The sequence below is a fragment of the Oryza sativa genome, chromosome 4, assembly GCF_034140825.1.
Source record: "Oryza sativa Japonica Group chromosome 4, ASM3414082v1".
NCBI classification, from domain to species: domain Eukaryota; kingdom Viridiplantae; phylum Streptophyta; class Magnoliopsida; order Poales; family Poaceae; genus Oryza; species Oryza sativa.
Window position 1 is genome coordinate 30,673,474 of NC_089038.1, and position 14,787 is coordinate 30,688,260.

General features: G+C 45.2%; 3 protein-coding genes across 3 annotated transcripts; 2 read left to right on the top strand and 1 right to left on the bottom strand.

Moving 5' to 3' along the window:
- The first annotated feature begins 12 nt into the window (after window positions 1–12).
- LOC9271520 (uncharacterized) lies at window positions 13–4,617 on the top strand. The gene is made up of 5 exons (XM_015781065.3): window positions 13–243; window positions 357–1,041; window positions 1,158–1,262; window positions 1,362–2,662; window positions 4,148–4,617. Exons 1-5 carry the CDS (start codon window positions 130–132, stop codon window positions 4,199–4,201), a joined length of 2,259 nt encoding a protein of 752 aa, XP_015636551.1. The 5' UTR covers window positions 13–129; the 3' UTR covers window positions 4,202–4,617.
- A 308-nt stretch (window positions 4,618–4,925) lies between these two features.
- Window positions 4,926–6,917, bottom strand: LOC4336855 (late embryogenesis abundant protein At5g17165). Its single transcript, XM_015781066.3, has 2 exons — window positions 6,733–6,917; window positions 4,926–5,458 (listed from the first exon to the last, which is right to left on the bottom strand). The coding sequence occupies exons 1-2, from the start codon at window positions 6,816–6,818 to the stop codon at window positions 5,185–5,187; spliced, it is 360 nt and encodes a 119-aa protein (XP_015636552.1). The 5' UTR covers window positions 6,819–6,917; the 3' UTR covers window positions 4,926–5,184.
- A 6,185-nt stretch (window positions 6,918–13,102) lies between these two features.
- On the top strand, window positions 13,103–14,738 carry LOC4336856 (large ribosomal subunit protein uL11). The gene is made up of 2 exons (XM_015781651.3): window positions 13,103–13,693; window positions 14,534–14,738. The coding sequence occupies exon 1, from the start codon at window positions 13,190–13,192 to the stop codon at window positions 13,688–13,690; it is 501 nt and encodes a 166-aa protein (XP_015637137.1). The 5' UTR covers window positions 13,103–13,189; the 3' UTR covers window positions 13,691–13,693; window positions 14,534–14,738.
- Window positions 14,739–14,787: the final 49 nt, after the last annotated feature.

The following is a 14,787-nucleotide window of genomic DNA, read 5'->3' on the forward strand; positions in this document are numbered from 1 at the left end:
CCCATTTTCCCCATCGCTCCAGCTCCTTCCACAAGTTCCACTGCAATTCTGCAAACGAACCAGCTCAAATCGAAGCTCGAAACAGGGAGAGCCAGAGAAGCGCGCGTCCGCGACGGCGAGTACGCAGGCATGGACTTCCACGCGCTCCCCCGCCGCGACCTGCAGGCGCTGTGCAAGCGCAACGGCGTCCGCGCCAACATGACCAACGCCGCCATGGCCGATGCCCTCGCCAAGCTCGCCACGGTAAGCCCCGTCAACTGTTCGACCGGCCGTCGCTTCAGTCGCCCATTGCCGTCCTGGATTTTGTTTGGTGCGGGATGCTCATGTGCTACCTCGCCGGGCCCTTCGCGTTCCAGGTTGATGGGATCGAGGAGTTCGTCAAGCAGGCAGTCGCCCTGCCACCGGCGCCGGCGACCAAGCCGGCGGTTAAGGCGGTGGCGGAGGAGGATCCGCGCGAGAAGAAGGGGAGCCCGCTCCCGCGCGGCCGCCGCGTCACGGTCAGCTCGCCGGAGGTGGTCAACCTGGACGACAGCGACGAGGAGGCTCCGGGGCAGAGTAAGGACGCCCCTCTCCCCCGTGGCCGCCGCGGCACGGTCAGGTCGTCGAAGCTCATCAGGCCGGACGACGGCGAGGAGGAGGGCAAGGAGGACGAAAATCGGGGCGAGAACGCGCCTGTGCATGGCGAGGGGCGGCGCGGTGCCAGCAGGCGCGCCCGGGCCGAGCCCGTGGTCGCTCCAACTACGAGGAGAAGGGCCGCTCCCACTAGTAAGATCGAGACAGGTGATGTGGCTGTGGAAGCGCCACCGGCTCCGACCACTCGCCGGAGGCCGCAGACTAGTACGGAGGCTGCACCGGCACCAACCACTCGCCGGAGGGCCCAGAGTACTGTAGCAGCATCTGCAGAGGAGAAGGTGCCGAGGGGTAGACGGACGACGAGGAGAGCAGCGGCGAAGAAGCCCGATATGCTGGAGGAAGAAACCAGAGAACCTCTTGCGCCTGAGCAAAATAGCGCACACGAGGAGCCAGTGCAGGAAGAGCAAGGTGAAATCTCAATTCTATCAACCATTTCGCTCGAAACTTGTAATAGATCCATTTCATTATTATGTAGTTTTGAGGTCTGAATTTAGTGTGCATGTTGTTCAATTGGGGAAATTCAGGAATTGAAGTGGAGGTGCCTGCAGAAACTGTCGAGGCAGTAGCTCAGGAATGCTTGCCTGACCCTGATGCAGTAGTTGAAGAGAAGCCGGTGCAGGAAGAGGAAGGTGAGATCTCCGTTCTGTTAACGATTTCACTAGCTCCATTTCATTCTTCTTTAGTTGGGAGGTCTGACTTGAGTGTGCCTGTTCGATTGGTAAATTCAGGGATAGAAGTGGAAGCACCTGCAGAAACTGTCGAGGCAGTAGCTCAGGAATGCTCACCTGATGCAGTTGTAGAAGATGAGCAGGCAGCTGTCGAAGCTGAACAGACTATCAGCCAGGATGATTCGCCCATTTTTGGCATCGTGACTGGGACAATTGTTGGAGCGAGTGAGGAAGCCCCTGTGTGCAACAGTGAGTGTCCCAAGAACATGGCGACTGAAGAGAGTTCCGACACAGTTAGTGAAGAGAAGGAAGCCGTGCCTGCTGATGAGGTGCCGCTGGTTACGGTGACATGCGGCGAAGCAACTAGGGATGCTGAATTGCCCACCAATATTGGCAATGCCAAAGAAGAGGATGATGATGAAATGGAGGCTGCGCATGAGGCTGGTTTTGCGGTTGAAGTGGACGGATCTGAGACTGTTGATGAGCTGATTGGTACACTGACAGAGCATGCTGACAATGCCATTCAGCTTAATTTCTCAGCAGAGCTCAGTTGTGCTGATGAAGAGGCGGGAGTATTTGCCACCGATGATCTGCAGCAGAGCTCAGCGACTGTGAAGACTATGGTGGCAGACAGCGAGGCCAACGAGGAAGAGGATGCACTGGAAGCAGAAAATGAGGTCGGTTTTGCGGTTGAGGAGAAGGAAGTTAGGACAGGCGATGAGCCGCATGAAACACTGTCAAATGATGCTGACGGTGCCATTCAGCTTGGGGAGGATGCACTGGAAGCAGCAAATGAGGCCGGTTGTGCAGTTGAGGAGAAGGGAGTTGAGACAGTTGACGAGCCACATGATACAGAGACAAATGCTGCTGAAAATGCTCAAGAGGAGGGAGTTGTGGCCAGTGAGGATCTGCTGCAGATTTCAGAGACCGAGCAAGATGAATTCAACTCGGATATTTGCCATGCCGTTGAACACAATGAAAGGGACAATGTAGAAAGTGTGTCATCAGAGAGGGAGGATGTCAGTATGGAGAATGCGTTCACCGGTGACCTCACACTGAAGTTCGACGGTCCTGGAGACTTGGGTGATCGCAATACCTCTCTTTTGGAAGAGGGAGCTCGGACCTTGCCACTATCTACTGAAACGCCCAACAATGTCACTGATGCGGTGGTCACAGCTGCCGAGGAAATGGTGTCTGAAACCATGGGTGTCAGTAATAAGAAGAGTACTGAACTAGCTGCAATGGAAGACGGCAACGAAGTGAAGGTTGTGGAGAAGCAGAAGGAGGATCCTGTGGAACTAGTTAAACTTAGCCTAAGGACTCTTAGAGCCAAGCTCAAGGAGCAGCTGACTAAGCACAAGGTAATGACACCTGACCTTATTTATGCACTGTAGACTATCTATTATATAATTAAAGGAATAGAAAAAGGAGCCTCCACGTTCGCTCTCATGGCTTAGAAATTCTCACATTAATCAGAGAAAAAGAAAAAACAGAGTCCATATAGAAATACAATTTAGAAATAGCTAAAATCTGGAATTAAAAATTAAAAAATAAGGAATATTAGAAGAGGAGACTAGAGTCCATATAGAAATACACTTTAGAAATAGTTGAAATTCGGAATTAAAAAATAAGGAATATTATAAGAAGAGTATAGAGTCCATATAGAAATACAATTAGGAAATAATAGAAATTCGGAACTAAAAATAAGGAATATTAGAAGTAGAGTATAGAGTCCATATAGAAATACAATTAGGAAATAATAGAAATTTTGAATTAAAAATAAGGAATATTAGAAGTAGAGTATAGAGTCCATATAGAAATATAATTAAGAAAAAAAATAGAAATTTCGGAATTAAAAAATAAGAAATATTAGAAGTAGAGTATAGAGTCCTTATAGGAATTTAAAACTAACTAAAATTCAGAAAAAAAAAGGAGCCTCCACGTTCGCTCTCATGACCTAGAAATTCTCACATTAATCAGAGAAAAAGAAAAGGCAGAGTCCATATAGTAATACAATTTAGAAATAGCTGAAATTCATAATTAAAAAATAAGGAATATTAAAAGAGGAGACTAGAGTCTATATAGAAATACAATTTAAAAATAGTTGAAATTCGGAATTAAAAAATAAGGAATATTAGAAGAGGAGACTAGAGTCCATATAGAAATACAATTTAGAAATAGTTGAAATTAGGAATTAAGAAATAAGGAATATTAGAAGAGGAGACTAGAGTCCATATAGAAATACAATTAGGAAATAACTAAAATTCGGAATTAAAAATAAGAAATATTAGAAGTAGAGTATAGAGTCCATATAGAAATACAATTAGGAAATAACCGAAATTCGAAATTAAAAATAAGAAATATTAGAAGTAGAGTATAGAGTCCATATAGAAATACAATTAAGAAAAAAAAAGAAATTTGGAATTAAAAATAAGGAATATTAGAAGTAGAGTATAAAGTTTATATTGGAATTTAAAACCAACTAAAATTCAGAATAAAAAGGAGCCTCCACGTTCGCTCTCATGGCCTAGAAATTCTCACATTAATCAGAGAAAAAAAAGCATAGTCCATATAGAAATACAATTTAGAAATAGCTGAAATTCAGAATTAAAAAATAAGAAATATTAGAAGAGGAGACTAGAGTAGTTATTACACATTAGTAGTTTTGAAAAGTTATTGCAAAATTTAAAATTATGTTGTTATTGTAATATATTTTAATAATATAATGAGAAAAATATATGCTATTATATGAGAGAAAATATAATGATGCTAGCCGCGCAATCTGCGCGGGCCACCATGCTAGTTTATCATATAATGCTGAGTACTAAGACGGCTCTATAATGCAGCGTAAGGAAGCAAAAAGGGTGGCCTTGGGCAGGTTGGACGAGAATGTTTGTTGATTCAACACAACTGGACAGCATCCTGCAACAAGCCAACCACCACCCTGGAAGATAGAAAGTGTGATCAACGTCTTTGTTGCAAGAACATATCATGGGGTTTGCGTTGCTGTTTGTTTTGTGAGGTTGGTGATAGTTTGGTGTGGGTTTTGGTCACGCAATGGCCACGTAAATCGACGAGATGCGTGTGTTGTGAAACCATGGTTTCTGCAACCTCCGCTCGAATAATTTATTTATGTTTCTTCTTCTATTTATGTACGATTCGACTGTATTTTAAAGTCTGATCGTAGTAAGCTCATCACTTCATCAGCTGCGTGTGTGCCTGTTTGTAAGTGTGTATTTTCAAAGTTATTTGCAGTTGCTCAATCTGTTAGATTTCTAATGGCAAACTAGTTGAGACTAGTGTCCTTTCAAACATATATACTCACTGTCCAAGAGTGTACTAGTACTCTGAAATATAGCCGGCAAATTTGAGAGTAATCGGAACATCAATCTGATGAACGTCACACTACCTTGTGCTCTTCAGCTCTTGGGCATCCAAAACTTGTGTCAAAATGTCCGGATCATTTGCTATTGTCCTTTGCTCCTGATCAGCCACCCTATTCAGCAAGATGGTATTCAGCTCTTATCAATACCGTGTGCCCTCACGTGACACTGATTGCAAACCAAACCATCCAACGACGGGGACACAGCTAGAATATTTATGCACCATCACGCTCAGAAAAGATTCACCGGTAACCAAATACTTATAGTACGGATTAGGACAGAAGTACATTACAGCCACAAGCAACATGAGCACACGTCTTTTGCTTGTTCTTATTTTAGGCATCAGCATCGCCTCACTGTAACTACCGATGCACGCCATGTCGATCTGCTGATACTATATTAGCAGAACCACACTACTAGTACAGTAATAATAATCAAGGAGCCCCAGCTGAAGAGAATGGTAGGTGGCACAGAGCCAAGGCTCGTATTAGGCCTGTCGATCAGGCGACGGGAGGCTTCTCAACGTCCTCGAGGGGGCGGAACCAAACCTTCTGGTCGAGCACGGAGGCGCCACCATTCGCGCCGGCCTTCGCCGCGCCAACGGCCGCCGCCGCCTTGGCGTCCACCGCCGCTGGCCCGAACACGCCGGTGGTCGGGTGAGGGCCCCAGTACTTGTCAGGGCTCCCGACGCTGCCGATCACATCGTCCGGCACCACCGCCGGGCGCACCTGCTCTTCCACGTTCTTGTCGTAGGCTGAAGCGCTCACAAATCTCCTGCAACCCACAAGACACCACACAAAATCAGTCCAAGACAATCTCTCACCGCACCTGCTTACTACTGTGTTAATTTGACTTGCTTTGCAATGTGATTTTCAGGCTTTATTTAGGCCAGGCATATTCATTGTACACATGGGACGGCACTGAAGATCCCATGCTCCCTGCGGTCGTGGCTGCTGGGGTCAGCAGCAGCGAAAGAGGACAAGCGAGAACGTGAGCGGCACACCAGCCAAACGACGCAGGGGGGAGTCGGTTGGTTGGTTTGCGGATAAGACCGATGCCATCCGACCCGCTCCGGCTTGTACGGTCACCGATCTGGGCAGTACAGTAACATACCCACCGTGCGATTAGCTGGGCGGTGCTGATGGACGGCCCGGATCGGTCTCCGCTCCAGGAGGAAACAGGCGAGATCGAGAGAGCGTGACACGAATCGTACGGGGCCGGATGGGAAAGGACGGCTGGTGGGCCCAGACGGCGACCCACGGGGCCCGCCACGTCAGTCCCACTTCTACACCGCTTGCCAATCTCCCTTTGAGTAAAAACCAAGTTAAAAAAAAAAGGGTTTGATGGACACTGCAGGAGCGAGTAGCGACAGCCACCGCGCGCCAAACCAACCCATCAACCAATTCAGCGAAGAACTTTTGGAAAGCGACGACGGACGAGTCGGGGTGGCTCCGCTCCCATCGGTGTACACGTCGCACGCTTCCACTACTCTCTCTTCATCTTCTTTTGTGTGGGTGGCCGGTGGTGGTCATCGGTGACGCATGCCACCCTCTCTTTTGCCCCCAGTTCTCTCCTCCCTCCGATAAGGAGGCAGGCAGTAAAAAAAAATATCTCCCTGGATCTGGCCCAGTAGAGTTCTTTTGGTAAATCCTAGTACTCCGCTAGACTTTCTAGTTTCTAGTTTCTACAGGTACCACAGATCGATTGTTTGAGTCAGGAGATTAAACAAGTCTTGGTTATCTTTCTGAAGTGTTACTGAGGATGCCCATATCAAGAGTCATAAATCATGTGGAAGCATCAAGCATGGGAGATCTTTACTAGTTTTAAGCATACTAACTAGAACTACCATCAAACTCCTTACGGCAAGAACAACATGTAAAGCTCCATAGTCCATAAAAATCAGTCTGAAACATAAAAACCAGGCTATATAACCACGGAAGACAAAAAAAAAAAAAAAAAAAAAAAACTTTTGCGCGTGTTCAGAGCCTGAAACTTCAGACCAAGCATGAACAGCTACGGAAGGAAGACGAGCAGAAGTGATACCGTACCTCGGGGAGGCGGCCTTGCCGGCCAGGACGCGGGCGACGAAGCTTCCAGCGATCACCCGCCCCTTGGAGCTAGCTACTGCTGCCATGCAAAGGTCGATCGGACGAGAGAGGAAGGCGAAGGTTCAGTGTTTTTCTTGGGCGGCGAGATTGGGAGGAGAAGCGGAAGAGTGGGTTTTCAATCCTGTGGACTGCTCAGCTACCACTCCGGCTACTTATAGCGCCCCCGAGGAGGATGATGCCGGTACACCAGCGTACAGTCACCGTGACCCGGACGGAAAAAGAGAATGGTGGTATATTACGGCGATTGGGAAGCCGCAGTAGTGACGACCATTTGGCTAATTGCGATGGCCGCAGCCAACTAACCAACGGCTGAGGCATGCTGTCCCTCAAGCGACTGCATCGATCTTGGCCTTCTTGGACACTCCGTCCGCGCTATGCCGTCCGATTATATGACTAAGATCACGCCTTCTTTTATTTCTTTTTTGTTTCTTTCTTTTTCCTTTGATCCTTTTCTTTTCTTTTTTTTCCCTTTCTTTCCTTTTCTTTTTGACAGAGCCACGCATTTCAAACATGTGTGGTGTGACTTGTAGGTACAAAGAAGTTAACAGCTGAATTCCAACGCGAATTTCAACAATTTGTACTGCATGGTTATAGTACTTCGGAGAAAACTGGTCCTTGGGAATGTTTGTTTGATGTTTTATAGTTATATAAAACACAATTAAACACCTTTTTGTTTTCACAAAACTGTTAAAGGAGTTTTAAAACCTTGATCTAGAATTTCAAATGGTTGGCACTATAAACATCAAGGGATAAGAGAGAGAGAAGGGTTGAGGGGGACTGCATGAGTAACGTACTCGTTTACCACTCCAGCCCCTTTTGTGCAATAAATTTCTCATTCAAAATGGCATTCTTTTTCCTGCAAATGAAAAATGGTGGACGGTCGAATCTGTTTTTTTATCACTAGTAGTACATGGAACAAGGAATTAAAGGGGATCAAAGACTTTTTGAGTAGCGTTGATTCGAATGTGCTGAGAAAATAGCATTGTTGAAGCATTCAGATATCGTTAACAATCAACTTGTATTGGTAGACGTCGACATCAATGTGTTTATGTAGTGATACAGTACAGCGTATATAGTAGTAACATTCATACTAAGCAACTAGGCGAGTCTTCGTCTGCTGATGGTTAATATATGCTTGGAAAACTTCGTTTCCTTCCCCGTGTAAATAAAATCATAAAAAAAAACCCACCAACTTTCCATCACCCAAACCTTACGGAAACAAAAGGTTTCAAATTTGAGGAGTATACATATGCACATATGGTACATAATACTATGAGCTACGTTAAAAAAAAAACGATCTATACATTCTGTCTAGATCGGTTTTTATTTTCGGACGGATGGAGTATGCTGTTACTAATGGAGTAGGAACGTCGATGACAACAGATATACTGCTCCATCCATTCCAAATTGATCTACATATTTTTTTTTGGTGAATAACCAAAGTGGTCCTCAAGTTTCATCTGAGGCTCAGTTTAGTCCTTGATATTTCAATCTATACATATTAGTCCTTCAAGTTTTCATTTTAGTTCAAACTTATCCTTGAACCAACAATTCTCTTCATAAATGACACTTATACCCCTCATCATTTACATATACAAGAGAAAAATTGCATGCTTGAATTTTTTATAGATAATACATAGTATATATTATGTAAAACGAAGAAAAAAAATATGTACTAACAAGTGTATACGATAGCAATTGCTTAAGTTTCATGTGCACATGTTGAAATAATGGGAAGTACATCTGTAATGTTGTTTATTCATGTTGGCTTTCTCTTTTCTAGTATATAGATGTATATAAATTAAGGGCAAAAAGGACATTTTCTAATAGAAATATTGACTAGAAATAGCCATATGGCATATTAAGTGGACCCAAGGATGATTTCAAGCCAAAACAAATATTTGAAGGACCTACGTGGACAAAATGAAATGTAAATGACCAAATTGAGTCTTCGCTGAAACTTGAGGGACTAAATTAGCTATTCACCCTTTTTTTTAGGTTATTTATAAATGATCTACATATTTGTGTTTATTCGTTAAGTCTATTCGTTATTTGTGCATTGGAGTAAATAGACATTGATGCATACATCCATACACACAAGTATTTATAATCCACATGCAATATCTTGATTTGCTATTGGCTAAGAAATAGTGGGGATGGTGTATGCATCGAGTTTGTTGCTAGAATAAATATAGTATGAGAGAGTTATTAGTTTTTCTTGATCTTGGTGTACTTATAAAATATATAGATCAATTTGGAATGGAGGGAGTAATACTTGCGAATTGACCAGCAGTGCATGCATTGGAGATTGAGGGCTACATAATTAAAAAATAAGCATAACTTTGCTTAGGGTAGACCCAACCCAAAACACTAGACATGGTTTTCATAAACTCCACATCATCAAGAAACTAGTATTATACACTACTCTTCCAATGCAAACACCACTATTCTATACTTCAATTTAATGCTACTTAGAGCACCTGCAATGGTAAAGTAAGGTGCTATCTATAAAACATGTACATCTCAGCAATAGACTAGATTAATAGTAAACCATCTCAATAGTATGTCTACATGGGTATCTATAGCTCTCTAATACATTGCCTCGTTTTTCTCTATAGACTATCTCCAGGTTAGTAGATAGCTTTGCTCTCTCTCTTCATTTAATCTCTTCCAAGTAGAAAAATATGCTGACATGGATCTCTTATAGAGAGCCTATAGATAACCATTGTGGGTGCCCTTATCTCACATGATGTCTTGGATGTTGTATAGAAACAATGTCTCATGCAAGACATGGTTTCCTTTTCTTTCCTCATTTATTCACTTGCCACATCATTTTTTTTCCTAGGTGACAACTTATTTAATGCTATGGACACCATCTTAGACATTGGGTTGGGGATGGACTTACCCAGAGCAGAATAAGTACGTGCAGCCTGTCTTAGGTCTCGTCTTCCACCGGCCGCCGTTAATTAGCTGATTAGCTCGTACCTGGTACAGTTTCTCCTATCAAGTGTACTGTGTAGCCCACATCGGAATATGCCATGCGAGATCCGGATTATTAAGCACCGACTCCGAGTGCGTTTCTGGTCAATTAGTACTCGCTACACGTGCCTGCCCTTGTGTGCGTGTACGGAAGTCAGGACGCCGTGATAAGTTGATAATGGAGCCACGAACGCATGATCTGTGCTGGTAAATTAACTGTCATCGTTTTGACTTAGCGATCATTGATCATTCAACAGGCAGTACTGCTCTGATATCGTCCAGATATTCATGGACCGGAGTTTCCAGAATTCCAGAATTTTCAAACATCTCTCAAATTTGTCCCCTCCCATGTCTACGACTACGAGGAAGAGGCCGAAAAGAGCAAAGGCGTTGGCTTGCCAGTGCAAGTTTCTCCCGATAGGTGGCGTCAGGCTATCTGCCGCAACCGATTGGTCGTTGGGAATTCGCACTGGCGGAGCGTTACTGGTACCTGAATACATGATGGCACCCCAGGATTAGGATAAGCACGGGACAGTGGGACATCGATCGGCACGGGCAGTAGCTACCTTTGCGTGCGTGTGCGCCGCGCACGGTTGAAGCCTTGAAGATGATGCACATAGGCACGGCACCAGACGCAGACGATGATGCGTCTCGGCAGCCTAAAGATAGACCCGATTCGGTTGCTACTTACATGTGTCATAGCTGACGCCTTCTCCGTGCCAGGTTTCAGGTTTGTCCATGGGGAGCCAGAAAAGCGATCGATTTGGGCGCGGTTGGGGTCACCTGGTCACGAAAGCGTGCGACGTGTCCCACGGCATTGGTAGCGCCGCGCCGTGCTCGGTTGCCACCGGCCGCCAACGCGTGCGACGCGATGTGGGAGCCGGAACCAGATGCGGCGTGTACGGGTTATGGCCCGCCCGGCCACACGTCGTGCTCCTGCGCGATTTATCGGTGACTACTCGTAGCTAGCAGTATAGTACCGTAGTATTCCCAAACGGAATCTCGCAACCACTAGAGTGTACAGTAATTTATCCCGGCACAGTTGCTGATCGCGACGCTACAGTAGTTCCGGTACGATGGTGGAAGCGCCACTGAACAAACAAACATGCCATGTGATTGAAGAGCCAGCTTACGACAATTAATACGGCATCTCGCCAAAGCGAAAACCATAGGGCCAACATGGAGTAAAAATTTGTTCTCGTTTTAAGTTCATGCATGTGCCCGTGTGGCCCGCCACGGTTTCCCCCCCTCGATCTCTCCCGACGTACGTGCGTGGGTATAGGGGTACAGCACCTGTCGTTAGCTAGAATCAGATCCCCGGCTGGAAAATGGAAACACCCGCTCGTTTCGCCAATCGCTGCAAAAGTGGAAACGCGATGAGATGGCGCCTATCTAGTAGCTAACCCCAACAACGATGGCTCATTCCGGGGCACACCAGCCGTGCCGTGCCGTGCCGTACAACGCACCGCTCGGAGCCGGAACGGCGTCCCTTTCATGAGTTCATCGTCGTCGATGATGCTTCCAGCGCGGTGTGTTGGCGTAGTGCGCGAGCGAACCCGGACTGAGATAAGATCCTGACTAGTCACGTCGTGATCGGTGGAGACACTTTTATCCGCGGCTTGAATTCGCACGAAGAAAAATGACCACACCGGCCTAAGAGCTTTGGACGGTCGTACTCGTCTCGGCTGCCACCGCGCTTGAAGTCCTATCAGACTAGCGCTGGCCCTGACTAATCCTGCACAAACATTATCCTTTTCAAAAGGAAAAGGGAAAATTGTCGGGTTTTTTTATAACTAAAATTGTCGGTTTGCTCAACGTTTTATTTCATGATGGGGAGTACCTATACATCTTTCGAAAGAATTTTATGATCGTATCACACAGATTTTTAATTTTTGGATTAAAATCTGATAGATATAATAAAAAGCAAAAAGCAATTAAGAAACACCATAATGGACACTAAATTACTATATCCTCAAGAAAAAGACCAAATCCAATACAAAATTTAAAATTTACATGCGAAGATTCAAAAATTACATTGTAACTTACAAAAGTTGCAGTGTAAGTTTCATAAATTACACTGTAACTTACAAGAAAATGCACTGTAAATTTGAGTGAGAAAATCGAGTGAGAGATAAGAAAAAATCTTTCGAGTGAGATATAGCAAAATTGTTCATGATGAAACAGACGTGCCAGATATTTCTGTGTTTCCACGACACACGATTAGCGTCCAAAACTTCGGCCCACATTTGGTAAGAGGTAGCCCAAACTTCCACGGGTTTGTGGACTAAACACCAGAACGGACTCTATTTTGGATAGGACTAAATCCACTAAAGTCCTTTAATATTGGTCCAATCTGATTCACATCCTTTAATCGTAGCATCCGATATTTTAATCCCCTACTATTAAAAATCGGTGGAAAAATGATTTTTTTTTATTTGGTTTTGAGGGTGGTTTTTAGTGACATGGTTCGTTGACCTAATCCAACCAGTTGAGTTAGCATATGGGGCCTAAATGTTAGGGATTGTTTGTCTTATATCATATATCCTCTCGACCTTTCGGTCTCTTGATCCCCATTTGTCTCAATGACGCTGTTGTCAGTCTTGATGACATCAGGTACGATGGTTGGATGCTACATCGCTGAGGACAGAGAAATGGACCGTGGATCTTCTCTTTGTGTTCGCCCGCCTCGGTTAGCAGGTCCTCGATCAAGAGGTGGCATCATAGTCGTACTCGAGCATGGCGTGGAGGCTGACCTCGATCCGGATAGAGTGCAGGTCAGCTTCACTCGAAGATGGTGGCCCGAGGTGGAGCCCATATCATCATGCACCTCCTCAATCTCTTTGCGACGCTGAGGATTCCTTGAGCTTAGTGTCGATCAACCTCCTTAGCTCGATGATGCAGCGTCGGTTTCCCCGCCAACCATGCAAGGCAACATGGTTTGCGACGCGGTAAGGTTTGGAGGCGAAGAGGTAGAGTCACTGACATGCGAGTCCTGTATGCCGACTCGGCAGGTTAGATTAGGTCAACAAACCACGTTAGCGAGAACCACCCTCAAAATCACCGAGGGAGCCATTTTGTTAGCATTCATATCTAGTATTGGGGTTGAAGAGTACAAATCAGATTGTACATATAATTGAGGGAGCCAACGTGGACTTATTCCTTTTGGAAGTCGAAAGAGTTTTGGGCTTCATAGTCACGTACTAAAAGCTTATTGCTCCAAATAGGCTTATTAATGGGCCTTTCAAGTGTTTTCACGAAGGCCCAACCCAATCAGAAAGTAAGCACAACTAGGCCGCTATATAAATGCGAGTAACCCGTTCGAGTCGAAACCCTACTGCGCCTCCACTCCCACCCGTAGCGCCTCCCCGCGAACCCACTCCCAGCCGCCGCCGCCGCCACCTGCAACCGAGGGCTCGCCATGCCGCCGAAGCTCGACCCGACGCAGGTGGTGGATGTGTTCGTCCGCGTGACCGGAGGCGAGGTGGGCGCGGCGTCGTCCCTTGCCCCCAAGATCGGCCCTCTCGGTCTCTCCCCCAAGAAGATCGGTGAGGACATCGCCAAGGAGACGGCCAAGGACTGGAAGGGCCTCCGCGTCACCGTCAAGCTCACCGTCCAGAACCGTCAGGCGAAGGTGTCCGTCGTCCCCTCCGCCGCGGCGCTCGTCATCAAGGCCCTCAAGGAGCCCGAGCGGGACAGGAAGAAGGTCAAGAACATCAAGCACAGTGGTAACATCAGCCTCGACGACGTCATCGAGATCGCCAGGATCATGAGGAACAGGTCCATGGCCAAGGAGATGGCCGGGACCGTCAAGGAGATCCTTGGGACCTGCGTCAGCGTTGGGTGCACCGTCGACGGCAAGGACCCCAAGGATCTGCAGCAGGAGATCTCCGATGGCGAGGTCGAGATCCCTTCGGCTTAAAAGGTATACAAATGCGTCTTTCTTGTTACCCTTTTTTGTAGCTAACTTGCAATGCAATTGTTAAATTCATAAAATTTTCATGACACAAGTCTGTTAGTGCCGTACTGTTCTGCTGTAATGTTTATTTTTCCATATGTAGGTTTATATGTACCAACATGGTATTGGTTGAAAATGAAATGCATTTGGCCTCATTGCTTTTATAGCTGTGTAACCCTATAATTCTTAGTATGAAAGCATATATAACTTTTTTTAACCAAGTCCACGCACTGTACTCTTTGTTTGCAACGTTGAATAATATGAATGGAATTACTTGTTTTGTAACTTTAACAAGAGTTGATCATCACTTGTCATGCGTTATACTCGTGATATTAAGTGACCGTTTCTGTTTACACTTACCATCCTGTTTTTCACTTGTTCTGCCGAACCGTGCAATTTATTGTGTAACTTTGCTGTTTTGGTTGTCTAGGTTATTTTCAGTGTACTACTCGCATTGTTTCTCTATGCAACATACTGCATTTATGTTAAGCTTTAGTTAACCTTCCTGATGTTTATTGGCAAGGTACTTTGCCCGATATTTTTTGAGACTTTTGATTCCTGTATGGCGACGGAAAATCATAGGGTGAGATAGGAGTTATTAGGATGGGATTGCCATTTGATTGAATCGGTTTATGATTATATAGTAAGCTCAAATAGCTTAGTGCGGAGTATGTCTGTAATTGAATTTATATCTGATTAAATGTTTTAATGGGTATCTAAATGTAATTGATGAAAATAAACTATTCACTGTAGCCTGTCCTGAAATCATGTATGTATAACCATCTTTATGTTTTATTACCTTTTCAGGCTTGATATTTGAGGACATTACCATCTCGTGCTACTGAAGTGATCATTTGTTCCAAAATGCTGCTTATGTACCTTACGAGACGATGTGATTCGACCTATTTTTGTCATGCTTTAGTAGTGATCTTGTTGAGACCTCAATGTTACTATTGCAACTTGGTACCATTTGGTCCTCTGGAATGGAGTTTCAAGTACTTGCATAATTTAATCTATAGTCCTGTCTGATGAGATGTCTGATTCAGTTTTATTTTCTGTGT